The 15,232-nt window shown below is 44.6% G+C and overlaps 1 protein-coding gene across 1 annotated transcript in view; it reads right to left on the reverse strand.

The window, feature by feature from the left end:
- Positions 1-8,618: 8,618 nt before the first annotated feature.
- tat (tyrosine aminotransferase) overlaps positions 8,619-15,232 on the reverse strand; it is a 49,055-nt gene continuing 42,441 nt past the window's right edge. The window contains exons 9-12 of the mRNA XM_039763464.1: positions 14,926-15,054; positions 12,174-12,257; positions 10,637-10,735; positions 8,619-8,967 (exon numbers count right to left, since the gene is read on the reverse strand). Of these exons, the coding sequence (XP_039619398.1) occupies positions 8,818-8,967; positions 10,637-10,735; positions 12,174-12,257; positions 14,926-15,054 (462 nt within the window). The 3' untranslated portion in view covers positions 8,619-8,817. The remainder of the gene's footprint in view (positions 8,968-10,636; positions 10,736-12,173; positions 12,258-14,925; positions 15,055-15,232) is intronic.

A 15,232-nucleotide genomic window follows, 5' to 3' on the forward strand; every position in this document is an offset into this window, starting at 1 on the left:
AGCATATTATTGATAGAGGTGCTGCAATGGTTATTGAAATTGATTTTAATAATTGTACCAATGAGCTTGAGTTTCTGTCTTTTCTATGTCTTCTGCAGGTGTTTTGTGTTTCTCTGGCTTTTGATCAAATTCTCCCTTATAATCAAGAAATGGAACCATTAGTTTACAAGACCCACTAATGTATACAAATTCACTCACTCAAAGATAATAAAATAGCTGATTACACCGCTTGTTTGAGGTTATCAATGGAGATCCTTAGGGATCTGTACTGGCCACTACATTTTCCTGTTTTGTAATAATGATATTGGACCTAATACATTAAACATGCTTCTATTTAATCCAATCTGAGGTTGTGATCCCAAAATCACTGGGCTAGAAATAAGGTTCAAACTCATCACAGAGTACACATACACACTTACACAGTTGATGGGTAAAAAATACCAAGGAAGCAGAAGCAGAGGAAGCCATTCTTGAAGACGTGTATTTCTCACTTTGAAGTCAGTCATAAAGCCTCATGGGAGTGACAATGTGGCAGTTCTACCGATTAATGGGCTCCATTTCCCAGCCTGCTCTGAGGGTGTTGCCCTGATTGGGGCTGCTGGGGACAAGAAGGGCTGGCGGGAACTTTAAAAGGGAGCTAGCTAAGCAGACCCTGTTGTTTTGTATTCACTCATCTGTTTTGTCTCCAGTACCTCCTGTGGAATATCGTTTCTGTCTTGGATCGTTGAACCTGTAAAGATGTATGGACTGTCTCATGCCTGCCTGTCATGTGAGTAGTGTTGGATTGGTCATCGTACCTTATCAGAGAAAGCGCCTCCCAGATCTCCAGTAGAACTGTTAAATACTGGAGCCCGGCCGGGACGCCCAGGAGGACCAGAGGAGGGCTTGTACCTCCTCCAGAGCACAAGGGGGCGTCCGCCCTGGTTATGTTGGGGGCCACGGGTAAAGGGCTTGGAAGCCCAGCCTTGTAGGGACCCGTGGCCACTGGCAGGCGGCGCCCCGGTGCCTGAATATCCCTGGAGCCCAGCACTTCCGCCACACCAGGAAGTGCTGGGGGGAAGATGACAGGGGACACCCGGACGGCTTCTGGGTGCGCAGCCGGCACTTCCGCCACACTGGGGCGTTTCTATGGAGGAGTGCCGGGGAGCAGCTGGAGCCCATCCGGGTTCCTATTTAAGGGGCCAGGAGAAAGGCACAAAGTACTGTGAGGCCTGGACTTTGGGGGAACGGTGCAAAAGGCACTGGGAAGTGCACTGACATTATTATTGTAAATAATTGTAAAATAAGCGTGTGTTGGGTGAATATAAGATGTCCGTCTGTGTGTGTCCGGGCCAGCTTCTACAGTGGCGTAGCCGGCAGGATGCTACGTCTGTTTCAAGGCGGGGACCTGAAAAACAAAATCTTGTTGTGGACGGCCTGGGGTCCGTGAGAAGGCCGTTTTTCCCTGATGCGGGCAGGCGGCGTGCATGACAAGGCGGCAGTATTCTCCACCATGCACTCCGTGGCCGGAGGCGCCCAGGACGGCATGGCGTCCTCGGATGGACGAGTCCAGGGAGGTGAGTTCCCTGCCTATCTTTCACAAGCAGGGACTTCCCGGATCCGCGTCAGTGGCGGGCGCATGCCAGTCTGCGGGGCTCCGACAGCACGGCGGCAGCCGCGAGGGCTGCGGAGGAGGAGACGCTGCAGCTCGAGAGGCGCTGGCAACAGCAAGGCTTCCGGCAAGCATGTCGCCGCCGCAGAAGGGGAGGCAAGATGGCCGCGGACCATAAGTCCCTCCTGCTGACAGGCTCGCGATTGGATGGTGTGTCTTGCATGCCCGCCAATGACTGCATAGAGGCAGGACCAAGGAATGACAATCGCGTGCAGGGAGGAGACCTGATTGGGCCAGAGGAGGAGCGCCACAGGAAGTTGCCGGCGTCGGAGGCTGACAGACAGGTAGGCTCCGCGTCGGTTAACCTGCTGTCTTTGCCGGCTGCTCTGGCAGACCTGGAGGCGTGCCTTCAGCCCGCGGAGCAGCCTTTGTTTCAGGTGCTACGTGCCCTCCGGGCAGAGATGCAGGTACTGGAGAGGAAGGCAGTCGCGTTCATAGAGGAGCTATGGTTGGCGATCTGACGGTGCGGCGCTGGATTCTCCAGCCGGAGGTGCAGGTACAGCATGAGGGAGCGTCTGCTGAACATGGCTGTGATTCCAAAGATCAGTTTCAAGTAAGTAGCCCTCCGACAGTAGGTGCGGCGAAACGGGCTGTGTGTGCGGCAAGGGGGGAGTCCGTGAGGACGCTGACTGGACACGGGCTGCTAAGTGCCCCGGGTCCTAGCGCCCTCCTCCCCGAGTCGGCCGCGGTCTCACGCTGCTCTGTAGGAACGCAGACGGGAAAGAGGCCTTTTCTTTCCAATAAGGAGTCTCAGACCGTCAGGACGTCCCAGAGTGATGGAAGGAATTGGAGGCTGAGTGCCTGTTCTTCCGATATGTTGGGACGCGGTGCTGGGTGCACATGTCCAGGTGCTGGCCACCCTCTGTGGGGGCAGAGGGAATCCCTGAGGCCGGTGGAGAGAGTGCAGGCAGTGCCGGCGGTTCCACCACCAGGAGGGACATGGAACCTGCGGAGAGGGTGCCGAACAGGCAAGTGCCGGGGTGCCGATTAGAGGGGGTAACGCTGCCAGTGCGTGGCACAGGAAGGGTGCCCAGACAGCGGTTCTGCCCCTGTGTTTCTCTTTATTACAGGGACGGACCCCGGACAAGCAGTAGGACCCACTTCGTCGGGGACCTGCCCTCAGGAGTCAGACCATCTGTCACAAAATCTCTCCGCTGGTGTGCGGGTGCCACCACGGCTGGAGGAGGCTGCAAGGGAGCGAGTGACTCCAAACAAAGGGGCGCGGAGGCCTCGGAGGGGGTGCCAAACGAGGGGTGCCGGTAAGAGGGGGGAGCGCAACCTGTGTGAGGCACAGGAGGGCACCAAGGGCTGGTGCTCAGGCCACGTCTCCGCCCCTATTCCTGTTTGGAGAACAGGACCGGACCCCGGCTGTCCTGGAGTAGGATCCGCTTCGGGGGTGTGCTGCTCTCGCAGGACGTGTCGCTCTTCCCGAGTGGTCTTCGCTGGCTGTGGGGCACTGTCAGGGATACCAGGGGCAACGACCCAGCCGGGACACCGTGAGGGACTGGATATGGGTCTGCGCCCACCCTGGATCACGTGGGGGCCACCATCCGGGTTGCTTTGGGGGCCACGGGTTGAGGGCATGGAAGCCCCACCCTGTAGGGGCCCGTGGTCACCGCCAGGAGGCGCCCCAATGCCTTGGGGACCTGTTACCTTAGCACTTCCACGACACCAGGAAGTGCTTGGGGGAAGATTAAGGAGGACACCCGGTGAGCTGCCGGGAGAACAGCCGGCACTTCTGCCATGCTGGGGCATGGCCAACGGGGGAGTGTCGGAAACCACCTGGAGCTCATCCGGGTCATGGATAAAAGGGGCCATCTCCCTTCAATCAGGGCTGGAGTCAGGTGGAAGCTGGACGAAGCAGAAGAGGTGTGGAGGCGGCCCGAAGAAAGGCATTGTGTGGCCAGGACTGTGTGTTGGGGGTTTGTGCATGGGACTGGGTCTTAGTGACTATAAATATTGTAAATATTTGTAAATAATAAACGTGTGGTGGTGAGTAACAACATGTCCGCCTGTCTGTGTCCGGGTCGGCTCCACATACTGTACATTATTTACAGAAAGCTGTTCCCTAGATTGTCATCTTTTCCAACATTCCACTTCATCTGCTGCCATTGCATTTGGACAGTTTATGGACTGCGTCATTAGTGTTTATTGTCATATGTTTATGGTTGTGTTAGTAATTAATATTGTCGTAGGGAAAAGGGAGAGTTAGCTGTTTATTTGTTGTTTGTGTTTCATTCAATATATTGTATAGTTATTTATTTAAATCGCTGTTAAGTTGTGTCTCTGTGTGTGTGTGTGGTGTGAGTCAGGCCAAGGCTGGGTGCATTACTTTGATCTCCAAAAAAAAAACAAATCACCGCCCCCTTCGACAATGTGAATCTGAGGGGCACTGGACTGCTGCAACCTTTTGTACTGAAGACCCTTCTCTCCATCTCATTCATTGGTAAAAGTCCTATCTTCAGATCTTTTTTCTTTCCATGGACATTTTTTTAAACATTGTTTGTAGTTGTACACTAATGGCTTCTATTATATCATTGACTTATTTCTCTCCATTCTATAGAACTTGAAAACACGAGATTAAACGTTTTTCTTGGTCACCACTGCAAATGACTCGGGTTAAGTAACATATAAACAAATGTCTTTTTGGATGGAGTATTCTTTTACAGGTAAACACTTGTCCAGAGCACACCTCGGTTTTAATCATACACTTTAAACATCTTGAAGTAACTTATAGGCATTCCTTACAGCTTTTCCTGAACTTTGTTTTTCTACACTTTATACCCCCATTTATTTTAAAAGTTGCTTTGGTCACCATGATTAAATCTTTGCTTAATTTTCATTCATTTACTGTTTAACCTCCAAAGATAAGTGTATGCACTTATGATTGTTAAGCTATGCTAAAGAAAATTAATTGGTTTGTGTATTTTGTGCATTTGTTTATTTGTTTATTAAGGCATACACCCATTTTCTGAACGTCCTTTATTCAGTTCTGTGGTCACAAGGACTTGGAGCTTATCCAGGTAGTGCCTGCTTTGAAAGCAATACGTAACTTTGCATGGGACACCAATACATCACAATGCATATTCTTTCACAACAGGCTATTTGAGACACACACATCTTGGAGATATGAGAGGAAGCAGTTCTTTTGGCTGTTACCATTAGGGGTTGCCACAGCGGATCATCTTCTTCCGTATCTTCCTGTCCCCTGCATCTTGTTCTGTTACACCCATCACCTGCATGTCCTCTCTCACCACATCCATAAACCTTCTCTTAGGTCTTCCTCTTTTTCTCTTACCTGGCAGCTCTATCCTTAGCATCCTTCTCCCAATATACCCAGCATCTCTCCTCTGCACATGTCCAAACCAACGCAATCTTGCCTCTCTGATTTTGTCTCCTAACCGTCCAACCTGAGCCGACCCTCTAACGTACTCATTCCTAGAGATAATCTCATTGTTGTGTGATAATGTAATATGCAGTGTTACAGTGTTATTTTACTCTACGTTTGCTTGCCTACCTTTTAATAAAAGTCAGTTAAATAAAACCTGGAGGTTATGAGTTCAAATCCCACTACTCACATTGTGTGACCATGAGCAAGTCACTTGACCTGCCTGAGCTCCAATTGGAAAGCCAAAAGAAACGCAACCAATTGTATCATAAATGTTGTAAGTGGTCTTGGATAAAGGTTTCAGCAAAATAAGTAAATGGGTGAAGGTCTTCTCTAATGTAATAAATTGTATCATAAATGTTGTAAGTGGTCTTGGATAAAGGCATCAGCAAAATAAGCAAATGCATGAGGGTTTTTCTCTAATTATAATTCTCACATTGAGGTAAGGTAGTTCCTTGAGACAAGCAAGACAGAATAGGGAATGCTCCCTGACCCTGAGTGGCAAAGAGTGGCCACATATTGGATTGAGTAGCACATACGAGTACAAATTTCACTGTACTCTGAACATGTAATAATTACCATCCTACATTATAAAGTGAGTCTTCATGCATTAAAAACAAAACAGAAATGACATTCTTAAGTGGCAAGGTAGTGATTAACATGACTGCTTCTTAGTTTTAGAGGCCTGGGTTCAAGTTCTAGCCTAGTCCGTCTTTCTGTAGAGTTTGTATGTTCTCTCCAGATCCAGAGGATTTCCTGCAGGTATTCCAGTTTCCTCCTAAATCCCAAATATGTGCAGTTTAGGTGGATTCGCAACTCTACATTGGCATGGGTGTGCCCAGTAATAAATTGGCATTCTACTAAGGTTTAGTTTGGATTTTGCTTGTTATCTGATGGTGCCATAATGATGTTCAGGCCTCGTGCAGCCCTAAGCTGCATTAAGTTGATTGGGAAAATGGGAGGATAGAAACAGGCAGTTACATAACAGATAACTAAGCTTTCAAAATTTTACACCCTGTCGCATACTTAAAAGGAATTTTATTCACTCGTTTGGCAGGTTCTCAGGGTTCATTTCATTGTTGGTTTATTTCCATTACAAATATGTACGCTAGAGAAGCAAGTGAAAAGTCCTGCCATGGAGGGTCATTATACTTTAAGTTATTATTTCAGCTAACAGAAATCTACCCCCAAATGCAGGTTCTGGCAGACATGCGTTGGCTATGTGACTCAGGTGATTAGAAGTGGAATGATACTGTACAATTGTGTGATGGATGAGCTTTGTGCTTCAATGATATTTAGAACTTATATTTCATGGAGCTTTATGATTGTGGTAGGCTTAGCGATATGGCCAATTGGTCTAAAAGAAGGAGCAAGACAAAGAACAATCTATTACTGCCCCCCATGATAGTCTCCATTAAGTCAAAGGCAGTGGTGTTTACCAGCAAGTAGAGAGTGTCTCAAATAGTTTGTTTGGGCTCAGTCTGAAAAAGCCATGTGGAGTCAGCATGTGGGCTAATCACTTATAAGATGAAGGTGCAGAACCAGTTGGGGAGCAGGTAAGAATGGATTTTATTTAGATGTGTTAGACTTTGGCAATGAAAACTTGCTCCTGGGACTCAGAATATAACTTCTCAGTTGGTAAATGAACCTCAGAGCTCATTCAGGAGGTGGAAAACTACCAGCCAGAATGAGTCAGACATATTGTAATTTTACACATAGCATTGGCTCTGGGACCATATTAATAAATCAGGGGTGATGCCCAAAGGGAGAGGCCCAGGGGATACTCAGAAACCCAGGGCTGGGTGCCTAACAGTTGGAATCTGTACCAAGGGACTTGGCAGCCTCAGTAACTTTGAGTTGTTGGGAGAAGTGTGACTGTTGTTTACTCAGAGTATTCATTCTTTTTAGAAAGATTCAGACTTCCTGACTCTGTTGTCCTGCTGTGAGAATTCAACATGTATCTGTGAATTTGCAGAGATGCGTTCAGTGACAGTGGGAGGAATGGTTTGTCTGATCTGAACCTAAGGAGAGAAATATTATTAGAGTCATGTGCCAGTCGTGGATATGAGGTTCCTGGGTAGGGAGCATGACTCCCTCTCAAGAATTTTAGCAATACTGGAAGACTTTGCAGTAGCGTATTATATAAGAAGATAATAGCACAACAATGATTACACCAATCAGCCAACAACAGCAATATTGTTTCTCATTTCCGCATGAGTGTGTATGGATGTGTGTTAGTGTGCCCTGTGATCGGTTAACACCTCTTCTAGAGATGGTTCCTGCCTTGTGCCTAATGTTGCAGGATTAGGCCCTTGCCCTCCACCACAGCCCATTAAAGGCTGTGGTGTAGGGCCGGCCGTTTATCCTGGCCAATACCCCCAAGCTGCCAGGTGGAGCCCTCCTTGTAGTATGGAGGTCCCCCGAAGACCAGCAGGGTATCATGGACATTGTAGTTTTTATATGCAGCCCTGCTGGATACCGTGGGAGCCACTAGGAGACGCTGCAGGGAGGAACAACGGATATTTTCCCTACACCCCGGAAGCACACATGGACAAGGGGAATGACGTGCTTCCGGGGTGAAGAAAAGAACATTTTACCTGACCCGGAAGTGATACAGGATCACATGGACTGGGGATTGGGAACACTTCTGAGTCAGGATATATAAAAGGACTGTGGGAGCTCCCAGATGGCGAGCTGAGCTGGGTGGAAGGGTGGCAACGCGTCTGGGAGTGGAGGATTGATTTATTGTATTGTTTAGTGATTGCTTATCTATATAGTGGCGGAGAGGGTACTTTGTGCACTGTGGCATTTGAATAAAGTCAATTTGTGGACTTTTACCTGGTGTTTGGAGTCGTGAACAAGGGTTCAAGGGAGTGAGAGCGCCCCCTATCTGTCACAAGGCTTAGAATCTTAGCTTTTAAAACTTTTAAAATAATCCACAGCCTCACAGAATAATGAAACTAGTAACAAAACATTCAATCATCCTGATTTTTTTTAAACCTATTTTGTTCTGTCACAGCGGAAGCAAGGCAGGAACCAACCCTGGTCAACAGCTGATTTCAGTATATTCTGCATAACTTTTAAGTCAAAAAACACGTTAGCAATCAGTTTTATAACCTTAATGCTTATATTAAACATACAACAGATAAAAATGAAATTAATAATTACAGTAAAAAAAGAAAGCTTCACTTTACATGTCATTAACTTGAACATTTAAATAGAAAAAAAAATAATAGAAAACAATTTTTAAGTGGTAATACCATAATGTTCCATATTGGTGAAACAAAAACATATTCTGTTATGAAGTTACAACTCAATAGTTTTTTTGTAGTAAATATGAAATGCAGATTCTCTTAAAATAATTTTTCTGCATGCAGTTTAGCTTATATGCATGCTTTCATAAATATTATAAACACAGTTCAGACATGTATAACATTTTCCTAAAATCTATTTAAATAAGAATGTGAATGTACTAAATTACTACAGTACTCTACTTAGCGGGCCTAAAGGTACATAATATATTTACACATTTTTCAAAAGGTAAATAAAACTTCAATGTAGCTTATATATTTTTACAAAAAAAAGATATGGGCATTTTCCTTTACACAGAGTGAGAAAAAGGTTTCTTCACATGACTACTTTTGCATATTAAATTTGATTGCAATTGCAATTTTTCTGCACACTGTTAAACAAATCAAACGGTTTGGCATCAAAGTAAAGTAGCAAGAATTGCATTCAGTCTTTTCAGTCCCAGCTCACTGTTCCTTACTCCGTCATTTCATTTATCACAATCAATGTCCTGAATGATATGGTTGGAGTAAGGTTCGTAGTGCTGCTCACAGAACTCTTGAATTCGGTTGCAAGCCTCCATCATCAACTCCTCTGGCACTGTTACAACAATTCGGAAGAAGTTTGGATATTCAAAGCACTGTGGAAGGAAAACAGAACTCATCAAAGTATGTGGAAGGGTTATGGTTAACATGCTGTATATTTAAGGGTTATACACAAATATGACCCCTTTAGTGTACGTTTATAACAGGGACGTGTGGTCAGGGAAGGCAGGCATCATAAAAAGTAAAAAAACTAATAATGATAACATAAAATAATGTGTCCACTTGTCTGTGCTATAAATTTGTTTTCTGTATGATTCCAATAACTGATCATTTTTATAGACAAAATCGCTGAACTGGCGCATTTCCTGTTCAAATACAGGGGAGAAACGCGAGGTGCGACAGCGATGAGATGAGCCTCACCTCAGACTGCGCTATCCCTCACACACTGAGTTGATGTATGCAATTGGTGTGTGCCTGTTGATGTCTCTCTGTACTGTATGCAGCCAATATAATATATGCAGACACATTTACTATACACCCTGACTTTTGACGGTCTGGCTAATATGTTTAATGAATGTGTGTGACATATTTAGTCTTGCTGATCGGACATAAAACCGCAGAGAAAAGGCACAAGGTGAGGCAGACAGTACCGTTCCACGCCGAAGGGGTGGATGTGAGCCAAACAGGTGCTTGTTGCTGCTGTTCTTCAAAAGGTTAAAATTGAAATTTTTTTTTTTTTATACACCACTCTGTACTTTCATTTGTATTGAATGAGTATGAATTGTAGAATTGCAACTGCAAATTTAGAACATGCAGAGGGTGCAGAGCAAACACACTCTCTCCATTCCCTCTTGTCGCTATAAACGTAATGTTCCTTCTTAGCCAAATATGTGCCTTACCTATGTGTGTGTAAAGAATGCTGATGAGATATGAAACATAATCAGTAGTCAATATGCATGCTGCCAATTAAATAGTGAATAAGCTACTCTTTTGGGTTCATATATTTGTAAATCTGACTCTGAAGGAGTCAGTGCCTCACCAGCCATGAACCTCACTGCACATCACTGGTTTATACTTAACTCTAAAGTTAAATTTGGAAACCACAGCATCAACCAACTACTAAACCGAGGTGCTTGAGCTTAGCTGAAACACGAGCAAGGTGGTTTATGAAATTTAGATCAGATTTTGGCTTGTGACCTTTTCCCACTGAAATGTGGCCTCACATTTTGTTTTGTCCTTTTGATCCTGATAAATGGAAAATATGTGAATGACCCATGCGTGGTCAGTATAATTTCCTTCAAAACATGAGGAAAGGCCACTATCATTGCCTAGAATATTTTAGGCAATAATTATAATATTAAAACATTAAATCCTCACTTTACTCCTAAAGGGAAACAACTCCAATTCCAGAAATGTTTTGCTTATTTTTTATTTTTTTTTAATTGTGTGAGTGGAAATCATTTGGTCTCTTTCCTACAACTACAGTTTGGAAACATTGATACCCCATTTTTATAGGTGACTCAGCAACAATTCATGATAAATAATCCATTGCATATTTTTGTTGTCAGTTAAACACTTGTTTTGTTATTTTTCTTGTGGCCAATGCCATTTTACAATATTAATTGTGACCCTTTTTTGCATGCACATATTTTTTTATCCTATTTGAAAACATTCACTATATAATACATTTCTGACAAAATATGTTGTTGTTATGATGCAATGTAAGAAAAACAGAAAGGCATATTGAAGAAACTAAAAAGTTACCGTGGCAGGAAGGCAGAAAACAGACTGTTCCGCTACGAGCCTCTCAGTGAAGTCCACGTCGGACTGAAACTCTGGAAAGTGCTCCATTTCAATACCAACCTGTAAAAAAGTAAGTGATTTTTATAGGAAAGGGGAAATAGAAATTTTCTAGACAGGATGATAAATTGTGTAAATATTTAGTCATGGTGTACTGTTGTACCCTTTCCCACACAAAAGCAGTTTTCCTTCCTAACAGTTTTTTACATTTACTTACTAGGGAGTTCCCCCCGCTCGCTTCATTTGCCAACCCTCCCGGCCTGTGCTATGCGCTAGTCACTTTGCGTCTCTGCTGCTTGTGTTGTGAAGAGGGGGGCTGAACGCACCTCCAAGGAGACTTGGTCGTTCCTCTGAAACCCTCTCTTAAACGGTGATACAATGGGAAACAAATACAATTTTTTTTAACCTCCTCTTTGCTGCTGCTGCCATGTCATGTGATCTTCATCTCGCTCAACGTTTTGAACATTTAAAAGCATGTACAGCAGCTGTCCTACTCTTTATCTTTTAATTCTAGCCCCGGGCATAGTTAAATGTTTTTAACTGATGTACAGTCCATTTTCATGAGGATTTCAACTTCTGAAATTTCAATTAAAAAATATACAAGGTGATTCTATTGTCAAAATAAGTGTTGTTAATTAATCACAATTACTGTAACAATTGTGTTGTGCTCTTAAGACTTACTGCACTAAAGCCAAAGAGATTGAGGAGAGCCAAATGGAGTTGAATATTTAAGCAACTTAAGTATTTGATTTGAAACTACCACATAATATCAGGACGATCACTTTAGACTAGGATGCGTACACATTAAAATAGTGCAGATTTTCCATAATTAAAAACTATAACTTGTAACTGCAATTGATTCAATGTTTTTGTTGCTATAATATGATTACAATTGTTGTGGACGGCCAGGGCCCTTGCTCAGCCAGGACTACTACCACCAGAGGAGAGAGTGTGCTCAGGGCATTATCTCCCCCAGAACGCTAGAGGACAGCCCCCTTTGGTTGCTGTGGCACCATGGACTCCCAAAAGGCTTCATAGGAGTTGGAGTTTGGTACAGCCATGTTGTGTCCCATGGGTACCATCAGGTGGTGCTGCATGGGGCTGCTGTGCCCTTCAACGTTGGGGTTCCACCTCACCTGGAAGTATTTCTGGATCATGATAATGGGCCCAAGGAAGTGTTCCGAGAGCCAGAGTCAGGAAGGAGAGGACGACACTTGCCGAGAGAAGTGTCATCTGTGTTTTGTACTGTGCTGTAATGGTGAGAAATGAGGGAAGCATTTCTCACAACCAAAAAAGGTGTTGTGCTGAACTTGTGTCCTGCGTCTGTCTGTGTTTTGTTTGGAGAGCTGTAGGCCACACATATTTAAATCTGAAAACAACTTTAAAACACACATAATTTGAAAAATATATTTAAAATATGTTAAATCTGATTGGCACCCCCTGACCAAATTGAACCAAACTGAACAAATATTCTCAGTCAATGCACTTTTATGACCCTTACCATAAGGTACATAGCTCCTGATGGCCTGACTGGCCGAAGTCCAGGGACACTCGAAAGGGAATTGTGGCAGATGTCAGCATTTGACTAAAATAAAGAAAAGCAAAAAATCTGTAATTAAAGAGGATGGTCTATGACAACTCACAATCCACTACGTTTGAAATAAACTAACAGAAGAAAGTAGTATTAGGAGATGAATTCAAACTTAAACATTATTCTAACTCATTGTGCTTTAGGACTCTATTTATCCTAACACTAACCCTACTCTAAAATTATTTTAGCTAATATTAAATGCTTAATTCAATTGGTTCCACTAAACTGGCTCAGTGCAAGTGATTGCTTTTATATATGTGAGTTAACCCTGCAGTGGACTGGCACCTTATTCATGGTGTGGCATTTGCCTTGGCCCTGTATTGCAAAAATTGATACCTGTTGCCTGTGCCCCTGAAATGGAGAAGCAGGTTAGAAAATGAAGAGAAGAATGACTCTGCATAGGAATTTCAGGCAACTGGCATTCAGTTAGCAGTCCTCTTAAACAAATTAGTAATTTAGCTCCCGACTTGGAGCCTGTTCATTGGGGTTTACCCCGGTGGACGAGAGGGTAGCCTCCCTCCGCCTTCAGGTGGGAGGACGGGTCCTAACTGTTGTTTGTGCATATGTGCCGAACCGCAGTTTGGAGTACCCACCCTTTTTGGAGTCCCTAGAGGGGGTGCTAGAGGGCATACCTTCTGGGGACTCCCTCGTACTGCTGGGAGACTTCAATGCTCATGTGGGCAATGACAGTGAGACCTGGAATGGCGTGACTGGGAGGAATCCCCCCCCCCGCCCCCCGGATCTGAACCTGAACGGTGTTTTGTTATTGGACTTTTGTGCTCATCATGGATTGTCCATAATTAACACCATGTTCAAGCATAGGGGTGTTCATATATGCACTTGGCACCAGGACACCCTAGGCCTCAGTTCGATGATCGACTTTGTGGTCGTGTCGTTGGACTTGCGGCCACATGTCTTGGACACTCGGGTGAAGAGAGGGGCAGAGCTGTCAACTGATCACCACCTGGTGGTGAGTAGTCTTCGATGGTGGGGGAGGATGCCATTCAGGCCTGGTAGGCCCAAACGTGTTGTGAGGGTCTGCTGGGAAGGTCTGGCTGAGTCCCCTGTCAGAAGTAGCTTCAACTCACACCTCTGGCAGAACTTCGACTACGTCCCGAGGGAGGTGGAGGACATTGAGTCTGAATGGGCCATGTTCCGTACCTCTATTATTGAGGTGGCTGACCGGAGTTGTGGCCGTAAGGTGGTTGGTGCCTTTCGTGGCGACAATCCCTGAACCCGTTGGTGGACAAGCTGAAGAAGGAGTCCTACCGGACCCTTTTGTCCTGTGGGACTCTGGAGGCAGGTAATAGGCACCGGCAGGCCAAGCGGAATGTGGCTTCGGTGGTTGCTGAGGCAAAAACTCGGGCGTGGGAGGAGTTTGGGGAGGCCGTGGAGAACGACTTTCGGACTGCTTCGAGGAGATTCTGGTCCACCTTCCGGCATCTCAGGAGGGGGAAGCACTGCAGTGTCAACACTGTATATGGTGGGGATGGTGCGCTGCTGACCTCGACTTGGGACATTGTGGGTCGGTGGGGGGAGTACTTCGAAGACCTCCTGAAACCCACTAACATGCCTCCCCCATCTCTGGGACTGAGGTCTCCGAGGTGGTTAAAATACTCCTTGGTGGCAGGGCCCCTGGGGTGGATTAGATACGCCCGGAGTTCCTCAAGGCTCTGGATGTTGTAGGACTGTCTTGGTTGACACGTCTCTGTAACATTGCATGGACATCGGTGACAGTGCCTCTGGATTGGCAGACCGGGATGGTGGTCCCCATCTTTAAGAAGGGGGACCGGAGGGTGAGTTCCAACTACAGAGGGATCACACTCCTCAGCCTCCCTGGAAAAGTCTATTTGGGGGTTCTGGAGAGGAGGGCCCATCGGATAGTTGAACCTCGGATTCAGGAGGAACAGTGTGGTTTTCGTACTGGTCGCGGAACAGTACATCTTGCTTGAAGGAGAGGCCTAATGTGCCTCGAAAGCTTGCATATTGTAATCTTTTTAGTTCGCCAATAAAAGGTGTCATTTTGCTTGATTTCTCACTGCATTCACCTTTTCATAGAGCTGACTGGATTGTTTTTTTGTCTTCATTGTGTAGATTAGTCCACGATACTGACTCCCTACAAGATGGACCTTCCAGATATAGAAGCATTTATACTACAATCAACTAAACACCCACACACACATTGCATTTCACTTCACTAACTATAGGCTTCAAAAACCAACTGTCCGCATCAATGATGATTTAGGTGTCCCATATTAAAGAGGGTAAACAAAGGGTAATGCTATTAATTATTTTGTTTTTATTTAATTTATGCCACTTTTCAGATGTCTGTGTTCACTTTATAGCCATTTTCTGTTCACCAGTGTCAAAAAACCAAATTGAGCCCAATGTAATTCAATGTTATATAACAATAAAATGTGAAACCTTCCATGGGGGTGGAGACTTTTTATAAGCACTGAATGTCTGTTTGGTTAATTAGTGACTGAAACTGACCCTGTAAGTGGGAGTACTGGTGTGATATGTTAATAAATTCCCATTTGGGGATGGCTGCTTTTGAAATAGATGAATAAGCATTCAAATAAATTAGTTATACATGGCAAATATAATGTGAACTTAAACATCAGGAATATGATAAAAATAAAGCAAAATAAAGTAAACATACCTTCATGATGTGTATAGTACTGCTATAAAACTCTTGTGAAGGGTTATTAATAATGTTCTTCAAAGCTCCTTGAACAATTGTGCATGGTCCCAAAATCCTTTGGCTTAATCGGATCAGTCCTTCTCTAATCTAAGGCAAAGGCACATGCATATATGTCAGTTAAAAATTTTGCATTCTCTGTTTTGAATATGATACACTATATAATGTTTTTCTACACCCTGCAATATGCAGTTGCTTACCAAACCATTGCAGCCTTGCCGGAACTTCAATTTTTTTTAACTTCTTATATTTTTTCATCTTTTTTTGA

This window comes from Polypterus senegalus, chromosome 9, assembly GCF_016835505.1.
Source record: "Polypterus senegalus isolate Bchr_013 chromosome 9, ASM1683550v1, whole genome shotgun sequence".
Lineage (NCBI taxonomy): Eukaryota > Metazoa > Chordata > Cladistia > Polypteriformes > Polypteridae > Polypterus > Polypterus senegalus.